General features: G+C 45.2%; 1 protein-coding gene across 2 annotated transcripts in view; it reads right to left on the reverse strand.

Annotated features, from left to right (window-relative positions):
• alpk1 (alpha-kinase 1) overlaps positions 1-24,442 on the reverse strand; it is a 264,882-nt gene that overhangs the window by 119,649 nt on the left and 120,791 nt on the right. For both annotated transcript variants that reach the window (XM_070871246.1, XM_070871252.1), the window contains one exon: positions 10,629-10,688. In XM_070871246.1, the coding sequence (XP_070727347.1) occupies positions 10,629-10,688 (60 nt within the window). The remainder of the gene's footprint in view (positions 1-10,628; positions 10,689-24,442) is intronic.

Below are 24,442 nucleotides of genomic sequence, written 5' to 3' on the forward strand. Positions count from 1 at the left end.
CATCAAGAATGCACCCAGACCACAGAATGTGACGGAGCTGCGTTTGTTCCTGGGGCTCCTCAACTATTTTGGTAACTTTCTACGCGGGTTGAGCACTTTGCTGGAACTTTTGCATTTATTGCTACGTAAGGGTGAGGACTGGGTTTGGGGTAAATGTCAAGAGACACCCTTTAACAAGGCCGGAAACCTGCTATGTTCTAACAAGTTACTTGTATTGTATGACCCGTGTTAACGTTTAGTACTAGCTTGTGATGCGTCTTCGTACGGGGTCGGTTGTGTGTTACAGTAAACCAATGTGTCAGGCAAACTGCAACCGGTTGCATATGCATCCAGAAGTTTATCTAAGGCTGAAAGAGCCTAGAGTATGGTTGAGAAAGAAGCATTAGCATGCGTATACGGGGTTAAGAAGATGCACTAATATCTATTTGGACTCTGGTGCGAACTCGAAAGCCGACCACAAACCGCTCATTTCGCTGTTTTCAAAGATAATAACACCAATGCTTCATCCTGCATCCAAAGATGGGCACTAACATTATCTGCGTATGACTATGTAATCCGCCACAGACCAGGCACTGATAACTGTGCCGATGCCCTCAGTTGGCTACCATTGCCACCAGGGTTGAAATGGCGCAATCCGCAGAATTGTTTCTTGTAATGGATGCTTTTGAGAGTGAGGGGTCACCCGTCATGCCTCACCAGATCAGGACCTGGACTAGTCAGGACCCTGTGCTATCACTAGTAAAAAACTGCGTCCTCAATGGGAGCTGGTCGGCTGTTCCCGGGGAAATGCAAGACGAAATTAAGCCGTTTTACTGATGCAAGGATGAAATGTCCATCCAATTGGATTGTCTCCTAAGGGGGAATCACGTAGTTTTGCCAAGAAAAGGTAGGGAAACCCACCCAGGCATAGTCATAATGAAGGCTATTGCCAGGTCGCACGTTTGGTGGCCCGGCATTGACTCGGAATTGGAGTCATGGATACACCAATGTAACACTTGCTCACAGTTGAGCAATGCACCTAGGGAGGCCCCACTGAGTCTGTGGTCATGGCCCTCCAAACCATGGTCCAGGGTCAATGTAGATTTCGCTGGTCCCTCTCTAGGAAAAATGTTCCTAGTAGCAGTGGATGCTTACTCTAAATGGATTGAATGTATAATAATGTCATCATGTACGTCCACTTCCACCATTGAAAGCCTCAGGGCCATGTTCGCCACTCTTGGTTTGCCCAACGTCCTTTTTAGTGACAATGGACCATGTTTCACCAGCTCGGAATTCAATGAGTTCATGACCCACAATGGCATCAAACATGTCAGGTCTGCCCCGTTTAAGCACACATCCAACAGTCAAGCGGAACGGGCAATCCAAACTATCAAGCAGAGCTTGAAACGCGTGATGAACGGTTCCCTGGAGACTCGGTTATCCCGGGTTCTGCTCAGCTACCGGACGCGACCCCTCACGCTTTCTGGGGTTCCCCCGGCAGAATTGTTAATGAAGAGAGCACTCAAAACCAGGCTCTCCTTAGTCCACCCGGATCTCAATGATCATGTAGAAACCTGGCAAAATATGTACCACGATCGCACGACTGTATCGTGTGACATTAAGGTCACCCTTTATTTGTTCTTAATTACGGTCATGGTCCCAAATGGGTTACTGGCACTGTTTTATCCAAGGAGGGGAATAGAGTGTTTGTTGTCAAACTTCTGAATGGACAAACATGCAGAAAGCATTTGGATGAGACCAAACTGCGATTCACTGACAACCAAGAACAGTTTGAAGAGGACGTTACCATCATTGATCCACCAACACACATCCAACCAGCAATCGACCTCGCTGTCAATCAAAAGGATGAACCCACCATGCCCGACAGTCCGATCAGACCAGTCGCGTTGCAGTGCAGCAATGATCCGACCAACTCACCCATGGCAGGACTTCAACTCAGGCGATTAACCCGGGAACGAAGAGCCCCTGATCGCCTCAACTTGTAAATAATTTATATCTAAGACTTTGGTGGGGGGAGTGAGGTTATGTATGTAAACTTTATAATAGTGTAAGACTTGCCACCAGGGGGCACACCTGTTGGAGACCCAAGGGTCACCTGCACACCTCGTGCAAGCAAGTATAAAAGGTTGTCTGCCATGCTGCTTCATCACTCTGGAGTTTGATTAAAGAGACTAAGGTCACACCAGTTTGACCTTACAGCATATAGTATTGTGGAGTTATTGTGAACTTAACAAAGAAGGTAAGTGTCTCCACAGTTTAATGAGGTGAGCATGGAAATGCTGCTGCAAGCTGTGGACAAGCAGAGATAGGTGCTGCATTGGGAAAATAGCATCAAAACAACTGAATACAATATGTGGTAGCACATAGCAGATAGAAATCTCCAACTGTACTACCCAATGCACATGGATACAGTGTCGAAAGGAGTTCACTGACCTCATCAGAAGGGGCACAGTGGAAATGGCTGGCTATGCGCTGCATCGAGGTGATTATTATTTGCTCCTCAGTACATTCTATCCCTCGCAATCTCTTTATTTTGCATGGGTCCTAAAAGCCTCCTGTCTGCACTCTTCTAAATCTTCTTTCACCATCACTCATGCTCACAGCAAAAGCATGCCCACTGTTCCAAAGCTTGAATGCCTCCTCATCTGCATGAGACATATCTCGCTCTCATCAGACATAAAGCACAAGAGATCCAGCGGTTAGCCAACAACCACGACGTACATGGATTCTTCAGCGCCGTCAAGGCCACCCACAGTCCAAGCATCCAAGGCCCTGCCCCACTGCTGGCCAAGAACGGTGAGGTACTCATCAAGGACAGAGAAGCATTCAGTGGAAGGAGTATTTCGAAGATCTCCTTAACTGAGACTCTGTCTTCGACACAAGTGTCCTTGACTCTATCCCGCAGCATGCTACCTGCCGCCATCTCAGCACAACCCCAGCCCGGCACGAGGTAGAAAATGCCATCCGTCAGCTGAAGAATAACAAGGCAACAGGAGCAGATGGAATTCCCGCCGAATCACTAAAGCATGACGGAGAAGCACCTTTGGCATGAATACATGACCTAATTTCTCTTATCTGGAAGGAGGAGAGCACGCCAGGAGATCTCAGAAACGTCGTAATTGTGACCATCTTCAAAAAAGGGGACATGTCCAACTGCGGTAACTACAGAGGAATCTCCCTGTTGTCGACCAGAGGGAAATCATTGCAAGAATCCTCCTCAATGATCTTCTCCCTGTGGCTGAAGAGCTCCTCCCAGATTTGCAATGCGAATTCCATCCACTAAGGGGTACAACGGACATGATCTTCACCGTGCGACAACTATAGGAGAAGTGCAGGGAACAGCCCCAACCCTTGTACATGGCCTATTTTGACCTCACAAAAGCTTTTGCCATTGTCAACCGTGAGGGATTATGGATCGTCCTCCTCCATTTTGACTGCTCTCAAAAGTTTGTCACCATCCTGTGTCTGCTCCTCGATGACATGCAAGCTGTGATACTGACCAATGGATCCACCACAAACCCAATCCACGTCCAGACCGGGGTCAAGCAAGGTTGCATCATCACACCAATGCTCTTCTCGATCTTCCTTGCTGCAATGCTTCATCTCACCCTTAGCAAGCTCCCCGCCAGAGTGGAGCTAAATTATACAACAGGGAATCTGTTCAACCTCCGCCGCCTCCAGGCCAGATCCAAGATCTTCCCATCCTCTGTCATTGAACTACAGTACGCAGATGATGCTTGCGTCTGCGCACACTCGGAGGCCGAACTCCAAGCCATCGTCAACACCTTCACCAAGGCGTACGAGAGCATGGGCCTTATGCTAAAGACAAAGGTCCTCTATCAACCTGATCCCGCCACACAGCGCTTCCCCCCGATTATCAAAATCCACAACGAGGCCTTGGACAACGTTGACCATTTTCCATACCTCGGTAGCAAGAGCAGACATTGACGACGAGGTCCAACACCACCTTCAGTGTGCCAGAGCAGTCTTCGGTTACCTGAGGAAGTGAGTGTTTGAAGACCAGGACCTCAAATCCGACGCCAAGCTCATGGTCTACAGGGCAGTAGTGATACTCACCCTCCTATATGGCTCAGAGATGTGGACTATATACAACAGACACCTCAAAATGCTGGAGAAGTACCACCAGCGCAGCATCTGTAAGATCCTGCAAATCCATTGGCAGGACAGACGCACCAATGTCAGTGTTCTCGCTCAGGCTAACATGCCCAGCATCGAAGCATTGACCACGCTCGATCAGCTCCACTGGGCGGGCCACAGCATCCATATGCCCGCAAGCGCTCTACACGGAGCTTCGACATGGCAAGTGAGCCCCAGATGGGCAGAGGAAATGCTTCAAGGACACCCTCAAAGCCTCCTTGACAAAGTGCAATATCACCCCTGACTCCTGGGTATCCCTGGCCCACGACTGGCCAAAGTGGAGGAACAGCATCTGGGAGGGCGCTGAGCACCTTGAGAACAAGCAGAAACCAAGGGTAGACAGTGGAAGGAGCATGCACCAACCCAGGCTCCCTGACCACCCTTTCCTTCAACCATTATCTGCCCCACCTGTGACAGAGACTGTAGGTCCCGTATTGGACTCCTCAGTCACCTGAGAATAAAAGTGAGTTCATCCTCGACTCCGAGGGACTGCCTATGATGATGATGATCAGATATAGGCTTCTTAAATATCACTTTTATGTTTTAACACTCATTGCCATTTTGTTTCTTACAGGGAAAAGCAAACCACAATAGAAGACTGTGATTTGCAACAGGAGGAAGGCAAGTTTCTATAATGCACTTCCCCACTTCAAGGAGCAGGCCATCTGCACAAAAGGAAACCGAATCACAGTTGTGGAACATGGAGAAGGATGAGGACAATTTCCAGTCAGAGGATTGCAGTCCAAGGCTCCTTCCAGTACACTGCAATATAACATCTTAATGGAAGAACTTTCATATGAATCTTTCCAGCAACAGGGGAACCATGTGACATGCTTGCTTATGTCACATCAGTATTATAATTCAAAGTTCCTTTTTGTCACTTTTTGTATCTTTGTCGGGCTTTCTCAAGCTTTCAGAGCCGATCACTTCTGGGACTCAACTGACAATGGTCCCAAGATAAGCAGCAGCACACCTAGCACTCCACCACTGCACTTACCCTACCCAGTCACCAGCTCAGATAGACCAGCACAAAGGCAGCACAACTGCTAAGTGACAGAACATGAGTGGCTGGGATCAGGAGCTGGAGCAGGTGGAGGAAGAGAACCAGAGAGCTTGTCATTAGAGGGCAAAATTACTTCCCTCCCCAGTGGGTGAGGTCAGAAATCGTTGTCTCCAAGGCCTAGCTTTTAAGAGGTTGCTCTATGCGGTTGTTTGGTGGATCGGCCTAGTAATTTCCAATAAATAGTGGGTAGTATGGACAAGTCCAGCAGTTGTGTGAGTGGATGCTAAGAATTGGCTTGAAGATTGAAGAAACACTGGGATAGAATGGTAATTCCAGAGCCATTTACAGCACAGTCTCCCAGCAGAGTGGCTAAAACGATGGCCCAACAGTTGTTATCCAGGCCTTGGATTGCATTATTGCCATAGCACTGGGCTTGGTTACTGATGAATTTGCTCAAATGAGACATGAAATGGAGATGGCCTTCTGTGATGTCCTTGAAGCCATTGGGTCTATATAGCCGCTGATAGAGGACAGAGTTACATGGAGGTTTCAAGTAGGGTTGAGATGGATGTAGCCATGGAAGTTGAGGCTCCCTCTCAGGATAGCAGCACTTCCACACTAGTCCTCCACCCACCTGAAATGACTGTCCAAGAGCCAGACAGCAGGCTAGGCCAAGCTGTCCTCACAGAAGTGGAGAGTTCACAGCCTGCAATGGGCCATGTTCGAAGTGATTACGAGTCACCTCGTTCCTCAAGCTATGAACCAGATAAACAGTTTAGCCTCTTCCAGTCTCCAGTCACTAGAATTTCATTTAGAAGGAGCGTCAGTATAGGCAGCTGTGCACCCAGACCATCACCATGGAAAAGATTGGCAAGAGTGAAGTCTGAGATGATAAAGAATGGAAGGCAATAGAAAATAAAATTGAGCGGGGTGTAAAATGGGATGCTGATTTGCTAACACCCATTTTGTACTAACGCTGAAGTCAAATTTCACCCCCATGAAGTCTGTACTGCTCTATTTGTGATATTTTATTGTAGATGAACAAGTTAAACAATTTTGGGTATACAAACTGAGGTCGCGATCTCACATACCAAGGCAAGCTAAGTGCAGCTGAAGTAGATGGCGGATTGCAACCGCTCCTGGTTACATTGTCCTCTGTTGAAGTGATTTTGCCCTAATTGGTCTCGTTAAGCCCACCCTGCGAGGTTCCCGGCCAATTAAAAGGAAGCAGTCCAATGACGTAATTTGATGACGCGTCATAAACCAGTTTCCTTAAAAGGACCATGCGCACATTGATTGTGACAGTTGTGCTGTTAGTGTTCTGCAGCATTGAGGAGTTGCAAACAGTGACAATCACTGCGCAAAGGTGCACGGCTGTACCCAGGCTCTTGCACTCCATTTGCTTATGGAGGGAGTCATAGCAGGCAGGGAGGTTCTCTTCCCTTCTAATGGGTGGAAGAGACCTCCCTTGGACACCAACACGGCCTGGTTGCACATTGTACAGGAGGGCACAAGCAGGGATGTCATCAGGAGGACCAAGCTGCAGTAGTGCAAACCTTTCAATGATCTCAGTAGATCATGAAACGTTACTGCAAAGTCACAATCAACCTCATCCTGCTGTGCCACTCATCATATCCCCATCACTCTCCCTTCCCTACTCCACCCCTGCACATCCTTACTCACACCAATTTATCTTGCACCTCCACCATCCCTCTCTCTCTCGATCTACATTATCACATCCCCATTTCACTAGCCACCCCTCAAACTTAGCTTCATCCTTGTCCAATCATTCCAACTAACAACATACAAGGGTAGGCACTGTTCATGTCAAGTTTCTGCAAACATTGAAAACTTTATTTTCAACAATTTGCCTTCTTGGACAGATTTGTGTGCTTCTTTGGCAGTGCTTTAGTGAGTTGTAGTGAATGGTGAGACATAATGGCACCCCTGCAATGGTGATGAGTGTGAAAAGAATGGCTTGGGCATATTAGGGATGCTTTATGATGTTGGTGTGGGGTGGTGCCAACCTGGCGCATCCTGTGGCAGCCAGGCTGTACAGCCCCAAGTGAAGTAAATGTGGTCATGGTTAGGCCCTCCCTGGGCAGCAATGTGGTCAGGTTCTGATGCCCTGTGTCCTGTGCAGCTTCAGGTGATTGCAGAGACACTTGGTGTTGCTGTTGGTGATGCTGATGTGCCTGATGAGATTGGTGTTGGGGCTGATCGTGGTGGGATTCTGAGGACCAAGGTGAGATTTTTTTCAAGGGCACCGATGCTGATAGAATAGATGGTATCTGAAGTTGAGTTGACAGAAGCAATCTGTCAATGGTGAGAGATGTTGTTCCAAGAAGGTGACAGTGGGTAGAGAGTATACTCTAAACACTTCCAACCTTCATAAAGCTCAAAAGTGTATTCAAAATCCTGAAGGCTCCAGCTTCTAACAGTGGAAAGTGAACAACTGTGAAATGATCACCTATTCAAAGCAATGGAGAGTCACTGAAAACCCGACGTACTTACGTGACGTGATCCCCAAGTGATGGGACCCTCGTGAAAAAGTTGGACAAATGGTTAATAGCTGTAAAATGCTGCTTAAATATCTTTAAACACACTTTTAAGTATTTGAATTGGCTCACCGGGTCTGCAAAGCGCAGGCAGAGCCGACACTTGGGAAACTTACGAGGAGGCGGGTTCAGAGCGGGATACCGCCCTGCTGTCAATCTTTTAGATTTTGACAGAGGACCCGCCTCTGAACCTGCCCTCTGAGCGCCAGAAAAACCCAGCCCTGAATGTTTGGGAATAGGAGCAGACTGCAGATCTGATTGTGGGACTCTTTGTTTTGACTGCAGGATGGATCTATTTTATGGAAAGGTGGAAGGTCCTTTGCCAGTTGTTCGTGTTTCTGGAGCGGGCCAGACATATCTCAGCAGCTGTCAAAACAGCTTTTGGTTGTTGCTCCTCTTCTGACTCTAAATATGGCATCTTGCAAAAGATGAGGAGAGGGCTGTGTGGAACCACTGTACCAAACATGGCGTCCATCAGTGAGCGGAAAAGAGTTACATCATTCTGCAACAATTTCAGAAAATGAAAGCCAATTTTTCATTGCCAAAAATAAAGACATTTCTTGATAAAAGCCTCCTGTCCCTTGACCTGAGATGTGAACTCTGTTTCTCTCTCCATGGATGCTGCCTGACCTGCTGAATATTTCTAGCATTTTCTGCTTTTATTTCAAATTTACAGCATCTGCTCACAGAGAGAAGGGGAAAACGCAGAAGAGGAGGAAGCAGAAGGAAGGATGCGACCCTACAGTCCCTTTCTGGCCAGGATATCCGGAATGGAATCATCTGCCTGCGGTACCAGTGACCACAATCCCAATTCCCCATTCAACATTTGTCCTTACCTTCCCTCTGTTACGGACGATCACAGCATCCTCTTGGCCACAATGCTGAAATAAAAGCCACCACAAAGCAAACTTTCCAATTGTCGCCCCTCCGGGATGCTAACAGGGGCAGCAGAAAACCAAGAAACCAGCCCGAAGGGTTTAAAAGTCAAGCACGGATACAATATTAGCTAAGGGACAGAAAGCAGAGAGTAGAGGTGAAAAGTTGTTTTTCAGACTGGAGGGAGGTATACAATGGGGTTCCCGAGGGGTCAGTATTAGGACCACTGATCTTGTTGATATATATTAATGACCTGGACTTCGGTATACAGGGCAGAATTTCAAAGTTTGTAGATGATACAAAACTCGGAAATGTAGTAAGCAATGAGGAGGATAGTAACAGACTTCAAGGAGGCCATAGGCAGAATGGTACAATAAGCAGACACATGGCAGATGAAATTTAATGCAGTGAAGTGTAGTGTTGCATTTTGGTAGAGAGAATGAGGAGAGGCAATAAAAACTAAATTGTACAATTTTAAAGGGGATGTAGAAACAGTGAGGCCTGGGGGTGTATGTACACAATCTAAAGGTGGTAGGAGACTTTATAAAAAAGCAGATGGGATCCTTGGCTTTATTAATAGAGAAAGAGTGCAAAAGCAAGCAAGTGATGTTAAACCTTTATAAAACACTGGCTAGGCCTCAGCTAGAGTATTGTGTTCAATTTTGGGCACCAGATTTTAGGAAGGATGTCAAGGCCTTGGAGAGGGTGCAGAGGAGATTTAATAGAATGGTACCATGGGTGAGAGACTTCAGTTATGTGGAAAGACTTGAGAAGCTGGGGTTTTTCTCCTTAGAGCAGAGAAAGTTAAGAGAAGATTTGATAGAGGTGTTCAAAATCATGAATGGTTTTGATAGAGTAAATAAGGAGAAACCGTTTCCAGTGGCAGAACAGTCAGTAACCAGAGGACACAGATTTAAGGTGATTGACAAAAGAACCAGAGGCGACTTGAGGAAACTTTTTTTTACAGTGTGTTGTGTTCTGGAATGCACTGCCTGAAAGAGTGGTGGAAGCAGATTTAATAGTAACATTCCAAAGAATTGGGTAACTACGTGAAGGGAATTTACAGGGCTATGGGGAAAGAGCAGGGGAGTGGAAATAATTGGATAGCTCTCCCAAAGAGCACAATTCCACGATGGGCCGAATGACAACCTCCTGTGCTAAGTCATTCTATCATTCATGATTGTAAGTAAGTTATAACCACAGCTGCTGTGTTTTCTAGTCACATAATGGGGTGGGGGGAAGAATAGCACCCATTTTTCAGATGTTACTTGGATGCTAAATCTAGGAATACCATCCCTATATATAAATCACAGCCATTATATATCATGCGCATCAAATAACCATTTAAATACCCATAGTACCATAAATAATGAAAGAAAGTTATAGATGAACAACCATACACACACAAGGGAACATTTTCACCTGGAGCTAAGCTATGTCTTGAGGTGGGCTCTCCAATGCAGGAAATCAAGTAGAGTCAAGGGCATAGACATGGGGCAGTTAGAAGAACCACCCATGGAAATTGTGCCACCCTAGGGTCTGAAATGACAATCTGTCCTAGTATGAGATTTCTTGCTGCACTGAGGAATATATATGATGAATTAAGTTTCAATGTTTTTCCTCTTTATCTTACTTATGTCTCTCAAAATCATTATCTTAAACCTTATTATGTTGTGATTGCAATTGCCTAGATGCTTACTTCTCTTATCTGCTCTAGCTTTACTAGATCCAGCAGTGATTCTTCTCCAGTTAAATAGAAAGAAAGACTTGCATTTATATAGTGCCTTTCATGATGACCGGATGTCTCAAAGCACTTTACAGCCAATGAAGTACTTTTTGAAGTGCAGTCACTGTTGTAATGTAGTTAAACCCAGCAGAAAACTGACAGACTCATTGAAGCATCGAGTCAAAATTACTTGAAAGGATTACTACACAGTCTCAAAGACAAAATTAAAATGGAAACACAATTCATTCTGTATAGCTATATAAAACATATAGATAAGGAAGTCATTGTAACTAAAGTAATCACTAACCTGTTGCCCCACTGTTATTTATGAGGCTGCTCAGGATATATTCAGCTTTCAGAAGTTTACCTGTCAACATTTAAAAAAATGGAAATCAATTTAAGAAGCATTAACAATGCAATAATTCTTGTACAGTCATCCCTTTAGACAGTACTGTTTTAGTGATAGTGGTGATGAAAGGGACAGAACTGCTTTGTACAGGCTTTCCTAAGGCGTACTTGCTTCTTAGTGCTGAAGAGATTTTAATGAAGACTCTACCTTTTGAATTTTCAGAATAAAATTTCTTCTATTTCTTGTCTCCATCAAAAACTTACGATAATATTGGTCATTCAGACATTTTACTGCAACCATATCGAAAACCTGCAATCTGCCCATCACAGAAATATATTTTAAATGGCTCCAAGGTTTTTGCCTCCATTTTCCAACCTGGAAACCCATTTCATTTTTGTACATCATAGGCAATTTCTGATGTCGGTCCTCAATTTTCCTTTCACTACCTTAAATCTATACTTCCTTGTCCTATTGTTGTGGTTTACCTTTAATAAGAACATAAGAAATAGGAGTAGGAGTAGGCCATACAGCCCCTCGATCCTGCTTTGCCTTTCAATAAGATCATGGCTGATCATTGACCTCAACTCTACTTTCCCGCCCAATCTCCATATCCCTTGATTCTCTTAGAACCCAAAAATCTATCTATCTCAGCCTTGAAAATACTCAAGGACTTATCATCTACAGCTCTCTGGGGAAGAGAATTCCAAAGATTCACAACACTCTGAGTGAAGAAATTCTTCCTTATCTCTGTCTTAAGTGGCCTACCCCTTATCCTGAGACTTTGCATCCTAGTTCTAGACACTCCAGCCAGGAGAATCAACCTCAGCATCTATCCTGTCAATCTTGTATGTTTCAATAAGATCACCTCTCATTCTTCTAAACATATGACAGCCCTCTCATCCCAAGAATCAATCTAGTAAACCTCCGTTGTATCGCCTGCAATGCAAGTATATCCTTCCTTAGATAAGGAGACCAAAACTGTGCACATTACTCCAGGTGTGGTCTCACTAAGGCCCTGTACAATTGTACCAAGACTTCTTTACTCTTATACTCCAACCCCCTTGCAATAAAAGACAACATGCCATTTGCCTTCCTTATTGCTTGCTGTACCTGCATACTAGCTTTCTGTGTTTCTTGTACAAGGACACTCAAATCTCTCTGAACACCAACATTTAAAAGTTTCACACCATTTAAAAAATATCCTGTTTTTCTATTCTTCCTACCAAAGTGAATCACCTCACATTTCCCTACATTATACTCCATCTAATACCTTACTGCCCACTCACTTAGTCTATCTATATTTCTTTGCAGACTCTTTGTGTTCTCCTCACAGATTACTGTCCCACCTAGCTTTGTATCATCAGCAAACTTGGATACATTACTCTCAGTCCCTTCATCTAGGTCATTAATATAGATTGTAAATAGTTGATCCTTGTGGCACCCCAATAGTTATAGCCTGCCAACCTGAAAAAGACCCGTTTAACCCTACTCTCTGTTTTCTGTCCGTTGACCAATCCTCTATCCATGCTAATACATTACCTCCAATCCCATGAGTCCTTATCTTGTGTAATAACCTTTTATGTGGCATCTTATCGAATGTTTTTTGGAAATCCAAATATACTACATCTATTGGTTCCCCTTTATCTACCCTGCTAGTTACATTCTCAAAAAACTCTAATAAATTTCTCAAACATGGTTTCCCTTTCATAACAGCCTGTTGACTCTGCCTAATCATGTTATGATTTTCTAAGTGCCCTGATACCACTTCCTTAATAATGGATTCCAGTATTTTCCCATTAACTGATTTCAGGCTAACAGGTCTGTAGTTCCCTGTTTTCTCGCTCCCTTCTTTCTTGAATAGCGGGGGATTAACGACCAAGTCTGGCAAACTTCTACATTATCTGGAAGTTTATCTAGAAATTTATGCCATTATCATGTTGGTGACAGATTGCATATTGGTAACAGAGCTTGCCTAATTTTCTGTCCATTTAAACTAATGGATATAAACTAGGCCAACTTTCTTACTGGTGTGTGATCGTCCCTACTGATTTTCCTCTATGTACTGTGCCCAGGCAATCCAATAATGCTCCTTTATATTTTTTTCCTTTCTAATTGGTTATTTTCCACTTTCGTTATACAATAATTATCGTATTACAAAAAATGTTCGCCTCAATCACATTCCACCATAAATAATCTAGCAATCACTTCACAGTGAAACAACATTTTGACTAATCAGATTTCAATAAATTAAATTCTTGAAAATACAGCTGTGGTAACAATAACGCACCCCACTCACTATATTGCTACTAAAAGTAAAACTTATGACAAAAATATTAAAAATTCACAAAATAAGCAAGCTGGCTCTAATAATTTTTCCCATTCGCCTACAAACAACAGAGCACCCTGCTAGGCCTATGAATATCCTGTAATCTTAGCACATCTTTTCATCTCATACTTCATGATTCCTATCTGTCCAGTTGACTACTCACTGAAGTCCAACATAAACAAACAAATTGCACATATGCAGGGCTCATTTCCTTGAGGTAAAAGCTTAAACAGAAAAAGAGAAAAGAAGCATAGAGCAGAGAGGAGAGAAAGAAAATAGGGGAGAGAGAGATGTAAAAAAAAAAGAGAAAGAGGATAAAAAGAGGAATAGGAAAGTAAAAAGAGAGACAAATAAAAAAGCAGAAAGAGGAAGTAAGGCAGTGAGAGAAACAAAAGTGAAGGATAGATGTGAGACAGTGTTGGAATCATAATTGATGAATCAGATAGGTGTGAGAGCAAAACAAACGAAGGAAGGGTAAGAGAGAAATAGAAACAGAAGTGCAGGAAGAGAAATAATCAGAAGTGAAGGTGAAGATAACCATTTTTTTTGCAGACTTTTTTTGCATCTTTAGCTAACAGAAGTCGAAAGCCTATGAGGATTTATGGTGAGGCCCAGATCGAAAAAAAAATTGAAAAGGTGAGGCGGAAACATTTTGATAAAACTAGTATGACTAATGATGGCCTCGGCATACACATAAGCAGACATTCGCCTTCAATAAATGAACAGGGCTCTATTTATTTATTTATTTCAGGTGGAAATTAGGAAGATGCAGCAAGACGAACACAAAATCTAGACTGACAGTCTGGACTGAATCTTGACCGGGATGGGTTGCGTAGGCGGCAGAGTGGAGTTTCTGTCGGGGAAACCCGGAAGTTGGGGTTTCCCTGCATGTAGTGGAGTTTTGACTCCATGCATAGTTTTGCTTTGACATGTTCCCTGCCTGGAAATCAGCCTGATTGATAGGCATTGCTTCCAGTCGGGCTCGAAGCATTCCGGAGGAGGCAGCAGCCACAGGTAAGACGCCTGCTGCCAATATTCCTCTAATTTTTGTTTGTACTGAGCAGTCCATGAACTCCTCTGAGCACGACTTCTGTATCCATAGGAACATTTTACAACAACAACAAATTAAAGCAGATATACAACAATGCAAGGAATGTTGTTACCTATTCAACATTACTTACAGTTACATCATGCTGGAAATTTCTCCCATCTGTCTTTCTCTGTTTTCCAGTGATGGAAAATTCTGTCAAGGTTGCCAATCCATCTCTCCTCTAACATTGTACTTCTATTCTCCCACATCCCATTCTACCTCTCTGCTCACTGGCCCCATTCTGCCTCTCCTCACACATCCCATTCTATCTCTCCTCACACATCCCATTCTACCTCTCCTTACACATCCCATTCTACCTCTCCCCACACATCCCATTCTACCTCTCCTCACACATCCCATTCTACCTCTCCCCACACATCCCATTCTACCTCTCCTCACACATCCCATTCTACCTCTCCTCACACATCCCATTCTACCTCTCCTCACACATCCCATTCTACCTCTCCTCACACATCCCAATCTACCTCTCCTCACACATCCCATTCTACCTCTCCACTCACTGGTCCCATTCTACCTCTCCTCACACAGCTCACACATGGTCTGTTAGCTGCACTTATCCAATACAAGAGGTCGCACATTCAGGAGAGTAGATGAAATGCAAAGAGCTAGGAGGATACATGCACTTTGAAAGTCTGGGCTTAGATCAAAAACAACCTTAAAAATTCATTCATCTTGCCAAACAGTGAAATGAAACTCATTTCTGTGGCCTCTCATCCATTATCCATTAGCCTAGGAAACTTCAATTAACCTGCGGTTGCCAGGTAGTATATGTGGCTCAGTCAATGCTAAAGGTATTGGCTATGCTCCACCTATATGATCAATAACCCAATCTGCATCATAAACCTGCCCATCGGAAAGCATTAGCTGCTCTTGGAGAATGACTAAATCTATTGATTAACTTTACTCCAAATTGTGTGGGTTTATCTGGCCACGATGGGCTGTGCCCACTGGTTTTGTGACGTTTAGTTGTGTGGGCCTTTCTGGGCCATTCAGCTCAAAGTTAAGTCCTCGGGCATTGAAAGCTGCTGAATGGGAAGCACTCCTAAGTCTCACTCTAGCCCTGGGCAGTCAGCCAGATGCTCTGCAGGTCTAATCACAAGAGGTGATTGGGAACTTAAAACGCCATGGGAAATATTCTGAAAGTGGCCCATGTCACCCATCAATCAGTTGTCTTATAACCTCATTTTCAGTAACCCTAATCCTACATACTCAGTTATTGTTATGGTAATTTGTAGACAATGTCATTTACAGTGAGGGCACCTCCTTGCTCATTTACAGTGAGGGCACCTCCTTGCTGGTTATAGTGAAGACATAGAAACATAGAAACATAGAAAATAAGTGCAGGAGTAGGCCATTCAGCCCTTCGAGCCTGCACCACCATTCAATATGATCATGGCTGATCATTCCCTTAGTAACCCTTTTCTGCTTTCTCTCCATACCCTTTGATCCCTTGAGCCATATGGGCCATATCTAACTCCCTCTTGAATATATCCAATGAACTGGCATCAACAACTCTGCAGTAGGGAATTCCACAGGTTAACAACTATCTGAGTGAAGAGGTTTCTCCTCATCTCAGTCCTAAATGGCCTACCCCTTATCCTTAGACTGTGTCCCCTGGTTCTGGACTTCCCCAACATCGGGAACATTGGGACGTCACTAAACTGGGTGGTGGTGTGAGCTGTGAGGAGGACGCTAAGAGGCTGTAGGGTGACTTGGACAGGTTAGGTGAGTGAGCAAACGCATGGCAGATGAAGTATAATGTGGATAAATGTGAGGTTATCCATTTTTGGGGGCAAAAACATGAAGGCAGAATATTATCTGGATGGCGGCAGATTAGGAAAAGGGGAGGTGCAACGCGACCTGGGTGTCATGGTACATCAGTGATTGAAAGTGGGCATGCAGGTACAGCAGGCGGTGAAGAAGGCAAATGGTATGTTGGCCTTCATAGCTAGGGGATTTCAGTACAGGGGCAGGGAGGTTTTACTGCAGTTGTACAGGGCCTTGGATAGGCCTCACCTGGAATATTGTGTTCAGTTTTGGTCACCTAATCTGAGGAAGGACGTTCTTGCTGTTGAGGGAGTGCAGCGAAGGTTCACCAGACTGATTCCAGGGATGGCTGGACTGTCATATGAGGAGAGACTGTATCAATTGGGCCTTTATTCACTGGAGTTTAGAAGGATGAGAGGGGATCTCATAGAAACATATAAGATTCTGATAGGACTGGACAGGTTAGATGCGGGAAGAATGTTCCAGATGTTGGGGAAGTCTAGAAACATGGGACATAGTCTTAGAATAAGGGGTAGGTCATTTAGGACTGAGATGAGGAAAAACTTCTTCACTCAGAGAGTTGTTCAGCTATGGAATTCCCTGCAGCTGAGAGTTGTTGATGCCAGTTCATTGGATATATTCAAGAGGGAGTTAGATATGGCCCTTACAGCTAACGGGATGAAGGGGTATGGAGAGAAAGGGGTACTGAGGGAATGATCAGCCATGATCTTATTGAATGGCGGTTCAGGCTCGAAAGGCCGAATGGCTTACTCCTGCACCTATTTTCTATGTTTCTATGTTTCTATGTTTCTTCCCGCATCTAACCTGTCCAGTCCCATCAGAATCTTATATGTTTCTATGAGATCCCCTCTCATCCTTCTAAACTCCAGTGAATAAAGGCCCAATTGATCCAGTCTCTCCTCATATGACAGTCCAGCCATCCCTGGAAACAGTCTGGTGAACCCTCGCTGCACTCCCTCAATAGCAAGAATGTCCTTCCTCAGATTAGGAGACCAAAACTGAACACAATATTCCAGGTGAGGCCTCTCCAAGGCCCTGTACAACTGCAGTAAAACCTCCCTGCCCCTGTACTGAAATCCCCTAGTTATGAAGGCCAACATACCATTTGCCTTCTTCACTGCCTGCTGTACCTGCATGCCCACTTTCAATTACTGATGTACCATGACACACAGGTCTCGTTGCACCTCCCCTTTTCCTAATCTGCCGCCATTCAGATAATATTCTGCCTTCGTATTTTTGCCCCCAAAGTGGATAATCTCATATTTATCCACATTATACTGCATCTGCCACGCATTTGCCCACTCATCTAACCTGTCCAAGTCACCCTGCAGCCTCTTAGCGTCCTCCTCACAGCTCACACCGCCACCCAGTTTAGTGTCATCTGCAAACTTGGAGATATTACACTCAATTCCTTCATCTAAATCATTAATGTATATTGTAAAGAGCTGGGGTCACAGCACTGAGCCCTGCGGCACCCCACTCGTCACTGCCTGACATTCTGAAAAGGACCCGTTTATCCCGACTCTCTGCCTCCTGTCTGCCAACCAGTTCTCTATCCACGTCAGCACATTATCCCCAATACCATGTGCTTTAATTTTGCACACCAATCTCTTGTGTGGGACTTTGTCAAAAGCCTTTTGAAAGTCCAAATACACCACATCCACTGGTTCTCCCTTATCCACTCTACTAGTTACATCCTCAAAAAATTCCAGAAGATTTGTCAAGCATGATTTCCCTTTCATAAATCCATGCTGACTTGGACCGATCCTGTCACTGCTTTCCAAATGCGCTGCTATTTCATCTTTAATAATTGATTCCAACATTTTCCCCACTACTGATGTCAGGCTAACCGGTCTATAATTACCTGTTTTTTCTCTCCCTCCTTTTTTTAAATGTGGTGTTACATTAGCTACCCTCCAGTCCATAGGAACTGAACCAGAGTTAATAGACTGTTAGAAAATGATCACCAATGCATCCACTATTTCTAGGGCCACTTCCTTAAGTACTCTGGGACGCAGACTATCAGGCCCTGGGGATTTATCGGCCTTCAATTCCATCAATTTCCCTAACACAATTTCCCACCTAATAAGGATATCCTTCAGTTCCTCCTTCTCGATCCGCTAGTACTTCCGGAAGGTTATTTGTGTCTTCCTTTGTGAAGACAGAACCAAAGTATTTGTTCAACTGGTCTGTCATTTCTTTGTTCCCCATTATAAATTCACCTGAATCTGACTGCAAGGGACCTACGTTTGTCTTCACTAATCTTTTTCTCTTCCCATATCTATAGAAGCTTTTGCAGTCAGTTTTTATGTTCCCGGCAAGCTTCCTCTCATAATCTATTTCCCCCCTCCTAATTAAACCCTTTGTCCTCCTCTGCTGAATTCTAAATTTCTCCCAATCCTCAGGTTTGCTGCCTTTTCTGGCCAATTTATATGGCTCTTCCTTGGATTTACCACGATCCTTAATTTCCCTTGTTAGCCGCGGTTGAGCCACCTTCCAAGTTTTATTTTTATTCCAGACAGGGATGTACAATTGTTGAAGTTGATCCATGCAATCTTTAAATGTTTGCCATTGCCTATCCACCATCAACCCTTTAAGTATCATTTGCCAGTCTATTCTAGCCAAATCATGCCTCATACCATCGAAGGTACCTTTCCTTAAGTTCAGGACCCTAATCTCTGAATTAACTGTGCCACTCTCCATCTTAATAAATAATTCTACCATATTATGGTCATTCTTCCCCAAGGGGCCTCGCACAACAAGATTGCTAATTAGTCCTTTCTCATTACACATCACCCAGTCTAGGATGGCCAGCCCTCTAGTTGTTTCCTCGACATATTGATCTAGAAAACCATCCCAAATACACTCCAGGAAATCCTCCTCCACCGTATTGTTACCAGTTTGGTTAGCCCAATCTATATGTAGATTAAAGTCGCCCATGATAACTGCTGTACCTTTATTGCACGCATCCCTAACTTCTTGTTTGATGCTGTCCCCAACCTCACTACTGTTTGGTGGTCTGTACACAACTCACACTAGTGTTTTCTGCCCTTTGGTATTCCGCAGCTCCACCCATACAGATTCCACATCATCCAAGCTAATGTCCTTCCTTACTATTGCGTTAATTTCCTCTTTAACCAGCAACGCTACCCTACCTCCTTTTCCTTTCTGTCTATCCTTCCTGAATATTGAATACCCCTGGATGTTGAGTTCCCCGTCTTAGTTACCCTGGAGCCATGTCTCCGTAATCCCAATTATATCATATTTGTTAATAGCTGCCTGTGCAGTTAATTTGTCCACCTTTTTACGAATACTCCTTGCATTGAGGCACAGAGCCTTCAGGCTTGTCTTTTTAACACAATTTGCCCTTTTGGAATTTTGCTGTAATGTGGCCCATTTTGATTTTTGCCTTGGGTTTCTCTGCCCTCCGCTTTTACTTTTCTTCTTTCTATCTCTTGCTTCTGCCCCCATTCTACTTCCCTCTGTCTTCCTGCATAGGTTCCCATCCCCCTGCCATATTAGTTTAACTCCATCCCAACAGCACTAGCAAACACTCCCCCTAGGACATTGGTTCCAGTCCTGCCCAGGTGCAAACCGTCCAGTTTGTACTGATCCCACCTCCCCCAGAACTGGTTCCATTGCCCCAGGAATTTGAATCCCTCCCTTCTGCACCACTCCTCAAGCCACGTATTCATCTGAGCTATCCTACGATTCTTACTCTGACTAGCACGTGGCATTGGTAGCAATCCTGAGATTACTACCTTTGAGGTCCAATTTTTAATTTAACTTCTAGCTCCCTAAATTCTGCTTGTAGGACCTCATCCCGCTTTTTCCTCTTTCGTTGGTACCTATATGCACCACGACAACTGGCTGTTCACCCTCCCCCTTCAAAATGCCCTGCAGCCGCTCCGAGACATCCTTGCTGTTTACAGTGAGGACACCTTGCTGTTTAGGCAACATTTTTTAGAGTTCGTGTTTCACATTAATCATGGAATTGCCATAAACCCTTTAATGCTCAGTCAGAGGACAGCGTTTTTGAATTGAGGGCTTCCTGTGGCTGGTAAGGAATTGGCTGTGGAATCTAATATTAGGCAGATTAGTCTCAATCTCCCCCCTGAAAGAAGTTGTTTGCTCCTTGGATTTTAGCGAGGCTTTTAATGAGGTCCCAGATGGCAGGCGAATCAAAAAATAGCCCATGGCAGAGCGGCAAATTGGATCCAAAATTGCCTCAGTGGCAGGCAGCAAACGATAATGGTTGAGGGGAGCTTTTGTGACTGGAGGCTGTTTCCAGTGGGGTTCCTCAGGGCTCAGTACCAAGAGAGGTGTGAATCTGGGACCTAGAAGAGGCGAGGGCCCAAGGGCAGCACGGGCCAGCCCACACTGTGTTATGTGTGCGCACTAGGCCTGTGCAGCTGAGCTGGTAATCCTTACCACTGGACCAAGACCTAGCTCTGTCAAGCCCGTGTGGTGGCTGGTGTGCAACGGCCACCACACGTTAAAAAAAATCAATGCACAGGCATCTTCCACCCTTTACGATGTAGTTCAGGACCTGGAGTATTAGGTCCTTCATTGAAACATCTGTGAACTCATCCCTTTTTGATGTGGAAGCAAGTCATCCTCGCTTCGCGGGACTGCCTGTGATGATGTAGACAAATTACACAGAACTCACGATTTTATAGTAGTGTTATGAAATGTATTTGTAAATACTGCTTACTGTATAATTACATGTGCTGCTTATTTACAAAGCAACTGAAAACATTAAACAAAATTAGCACCATACACATAAACTGAAAATCAGTATGTATGACAATATCTGAAAATAGTAACAATTGTCAGGTTATTGCAGATACAGGGCTGGATTTTCGGTCTGCTGCTGCCCCTGTTAGCGCACCTAAGGGGCGACAAATGTGGCGGTGAGCACTTCCAGGTGGGCGGCCAGCTTCCATCGCCTCCCCAGGACTTTCGGTACTGGTTTCGATGGGGCGTGGAGTATTACTGCCCGGAAGAGGCGAGCCAGTGTGCAACGCCCCGGTTGTGACAGCAGCTCGATTTTTGGCTGCCGCCTGATCCGTTGTGCTCCATAGAGCACCTGCTGGGACCGCCTGTGAAAGCGGGCGGTCCGAGCTGTAGCATGAGGTAAGTAATATCGACCTCAAAGTAAGTGTGATTGTTTTTTATTTTATTTTTTTTACGATTTATGTTGTAGTCGTATGAGTTATTTATTGGAAATGTTTTGGTGAGTTGTTTTCAGGTTTTTTTTCTCCCAGACCTCTCTTAGAGCGCTCCGAGGCCAGCTGTTTAGGTCAGGATTTTCGTTTGCTCAGCCAGCCTAGCACCCTAAGAGAGGTATGTAAATGCCTCCCTTAGCGCTCCGCTCCACACTCAGGGCCCAGCTGCCCAATTTTGCTGACTGAGGCGCAAACTGTTCCCAGGCGTAAACTTTACCACTCCGCCGCCAATGCCACCCCGAAATGAGCAGAACCGAAAATCCTGCCCTGTGCAGCTCCTTACATAACAATGAACTTTTCAATGATACATTATCAATGATTGCATTAGGAGCTATATGATGTAAAATGTTGCAATAGGTTAAATCATTGTTTTAAACAAAGAAAATAGATGCATTTGACTGCACAATACTAACCCTCTGGGATATCTGTGTTCCTCCAATTCTGGCATCTTGCATATTTCCGATTTTAATTGCTTTACCAATAGGGGCCGTGCCTTCAGCTGCCCAAGCCGCTAAGCTCTAGAATTTCCTTCCTAAATCTCTCCGCATTTCCACCTCCTTTAAGACGCTCCGTAAACCCAAAGGCTTAGAAATTGACCTCCTTAGCATTTCCTGATATTGCCTCCGGGGGGTGATAATGGGGTACTAATGACTTACTGACCGAGCGCGGTGAGATGAACGACTCCAGCTAACTTGGCCGAGAGGTTTGTGGCGGAGGTAACGTCTTGCACCACGATCTCCTGCGGCCGGAGATCGTGATGTCATTGCCATGCACATCGCCCTGGTAGCGCCCTGGACCCAAACTTCGGATCCACCCCCTGCAGCAGCACCTGGCGAAAACACCGCCAGCTGCAGGAGGCGTTGTTCGTGAGGCTGGGTGCTTCAGGAGTGCAAGTTAAAGGGGATGCTGGCACGGTAAGTATAAAAATTGTTGCAATGTGTTATTTCAATTCTTCCCATTTCTATTAGACCGTGATTGATCAGCCTGGCACTCTGCTGGAGTGCGGCATTGTTGGATGTGTCGTCTTTCGGATGAGACGTTAAACCCAGGCCCCGTCGGCCCTCTCAGGTGGATGTAAAAGATCCCATGACACTATTTTGAAGAAGAGCAGAGGAGTTCTCCCCGGTATCCTGACGAGGCGATGCTGCAGGGGATGGATCCGAAGATCGGGTCCAGGGCACTACCTGTACATGGCAATGTCATCATGATCAGGAGATCATGGTGCAAGGTGTTACCGCCGCCGCAAACCTCTCAGCCAAGTTAGCGGAAGTCATTCATCTCACCGCGCTCGATTGGTAAGTCGTTAGCACCCCATTAAATAACAAATTATTGTATTGCTGTTTATGGGAGCTTGCTGTGCGCAAATTGGCTACATCATTTTCTACATTAGAATAGTGATTATGGCCCCAAGTTTCCACATGATTTGCTCCTGATTTTTAGGAGCAACTGGTGTAGAACGGAGTATCTTAGAAATCGGAATTCTCTACATTTAGTTTTCTGCAGTTCTAGTCAGGTAGAACAGTTTCACTTTGGAACAGAATTTTCCAAACTGACGCCTGATTTGAAAGTTTCCACAGTGAAAACGTACTCCAAACTAACTTAGAATGGAGCAAGTGAAGATTTTTGTACGCTTGAAAAAACTTTGTCTACACTTTAAAAAATCAGGCGCAGGTTACAAATTAGGCATCAGGAAGGAGGTGGGGGGGAGCGGGGAAGGGAAGTCATTAAATTCTACAATCAATCCTTAGTTATACTTATACAAATATTATACAAATAAATCCAACCTGAATAAAAATTATAAGCAAAGAAAAGATTAAATAAACCATGTTCCTACCTGTGTGAAAGTGCTTCAGGCAGGCCTTTCAGGCAGCGGTGTGGCGTCAGTGTCTCGCCGGCAGCGGCAGGCAGCAAGCAGCCTTCGAGCTGAGCTGCGGTGCTTGAGGCAGGCCTTCATTCCCCGCGAAGATGCAGCACCCGGATGGACGTGAGGCCATTCGGCCATGGGATTGCAGTGGCGTCAGTGGCTGGCCGGGAGCCGAAGAATGAACACCGGACACACGCAGCTCTTTAAGGTGCTTGAGGCCATTCGGCCACGCTTTAGGGGCGGCGTCAGTGGCTGGCCGGCAGCCAAAGATACAGCAGCAGCCTTCGAGCTGTGAGGGGGACTGAGGCCATTTGGACAGGGAGAGGCAGCCACATAGACAGTTTTATATTTAAATTTGCAGAATGGGTGCTGCATTGTCAACACCACATATTATGCAATGGTTTGCCATCAATTCACTGCATAGGAGAGAATTGATTAGAGCTCACCGCACCAGGAACGTCGTAGCCCGTAGGTTGATAGGCAGGAGACCTTACCCACGTCGACAATATCGAACCAGGCGCTCGTACCTGGACATGAGCGAGGCTGATTGTATGAAAAGGCTGTGTTTTCGCAGAGAAGTTGTCACTGAGATCTGTGATATGGTGAGAGCAGATTTGCAGCCCAGAAGCAGAAGGATAACTGTCTTGTCTGTTGAAGTGAAGGTAACAGCTGCACTTTCTTTCCATGCCTCGGGATCGTTTCAGGCTACAGCTGAGATGTGTGTGCCATCTCTCAACGTGCAATACATGCCTGCGTTTACCAGGTCACGGCTGCACTGTATGCGCGAAGGAATGACTTCATCAATTTCCCAATGACCGCACAAGCGATCCATGAGAGGGCTGTGGGCTTCTTCAGGATTGCTGGCTTCCTAAAGGTACAGGGCTGCATTGATTGTACCCACATAGCCTTGCGAGCATCTGTGGAGGATTCTGAGCAGTACCGAAATAGAAAAGGTTTCCACTCTATCAATGTGCAGCTCGTGTGTGACGACAAGCAGCACATCATGTCAGTCGATGCAAGATACCCTGGCAGCACCCACGATGTGTTCATCCTACACGACAGCGTTCTATCTGACATGTTTGAGCAGCAGCCAGAAGGGCAGAGCTGGCTACTGGGAGACAAAGGGTACGGCCTGACCACCTGGCTCATGATGCCCATACGCGTGACACGGACAGAAGCTGACCGTCAATACAACATGGCGCACATTGCGACGCGCAGCATCATTGAGAGGACCATTGGCATCTTGAAACAGCGATTCTGATGCCTGGACCATTCCGGAGGACAGTTGCTATACTCTCCTCAGATTGTCGGTCACTTCACTGTTGTGTGCTGCATGCTTCATAACTTAGCCATCATGAGGCAGCAGGAGCTGGTAGTGGAACCCGAAGACCGACGTGAGGGTCCAGTGCATGATGATAGTATTACGGAAGACCAGGATGTGGACGATAACAACAA

Source organism: Pristiophorus japonicus, chromosome 2 (genome assembly GCF_044704955.1).
Source record: "Pristiophorus japonicus isolate sPriJap1 chromosome 2, sPriJap1.hap1, whole genome shotgun sequence".
Lineage (NCBI taxonomy): Eukaryota > Metazoa > Chordata > Chondrichthyes > Pristiophoridae > Pristiophorus > Pristiophorus japonicus.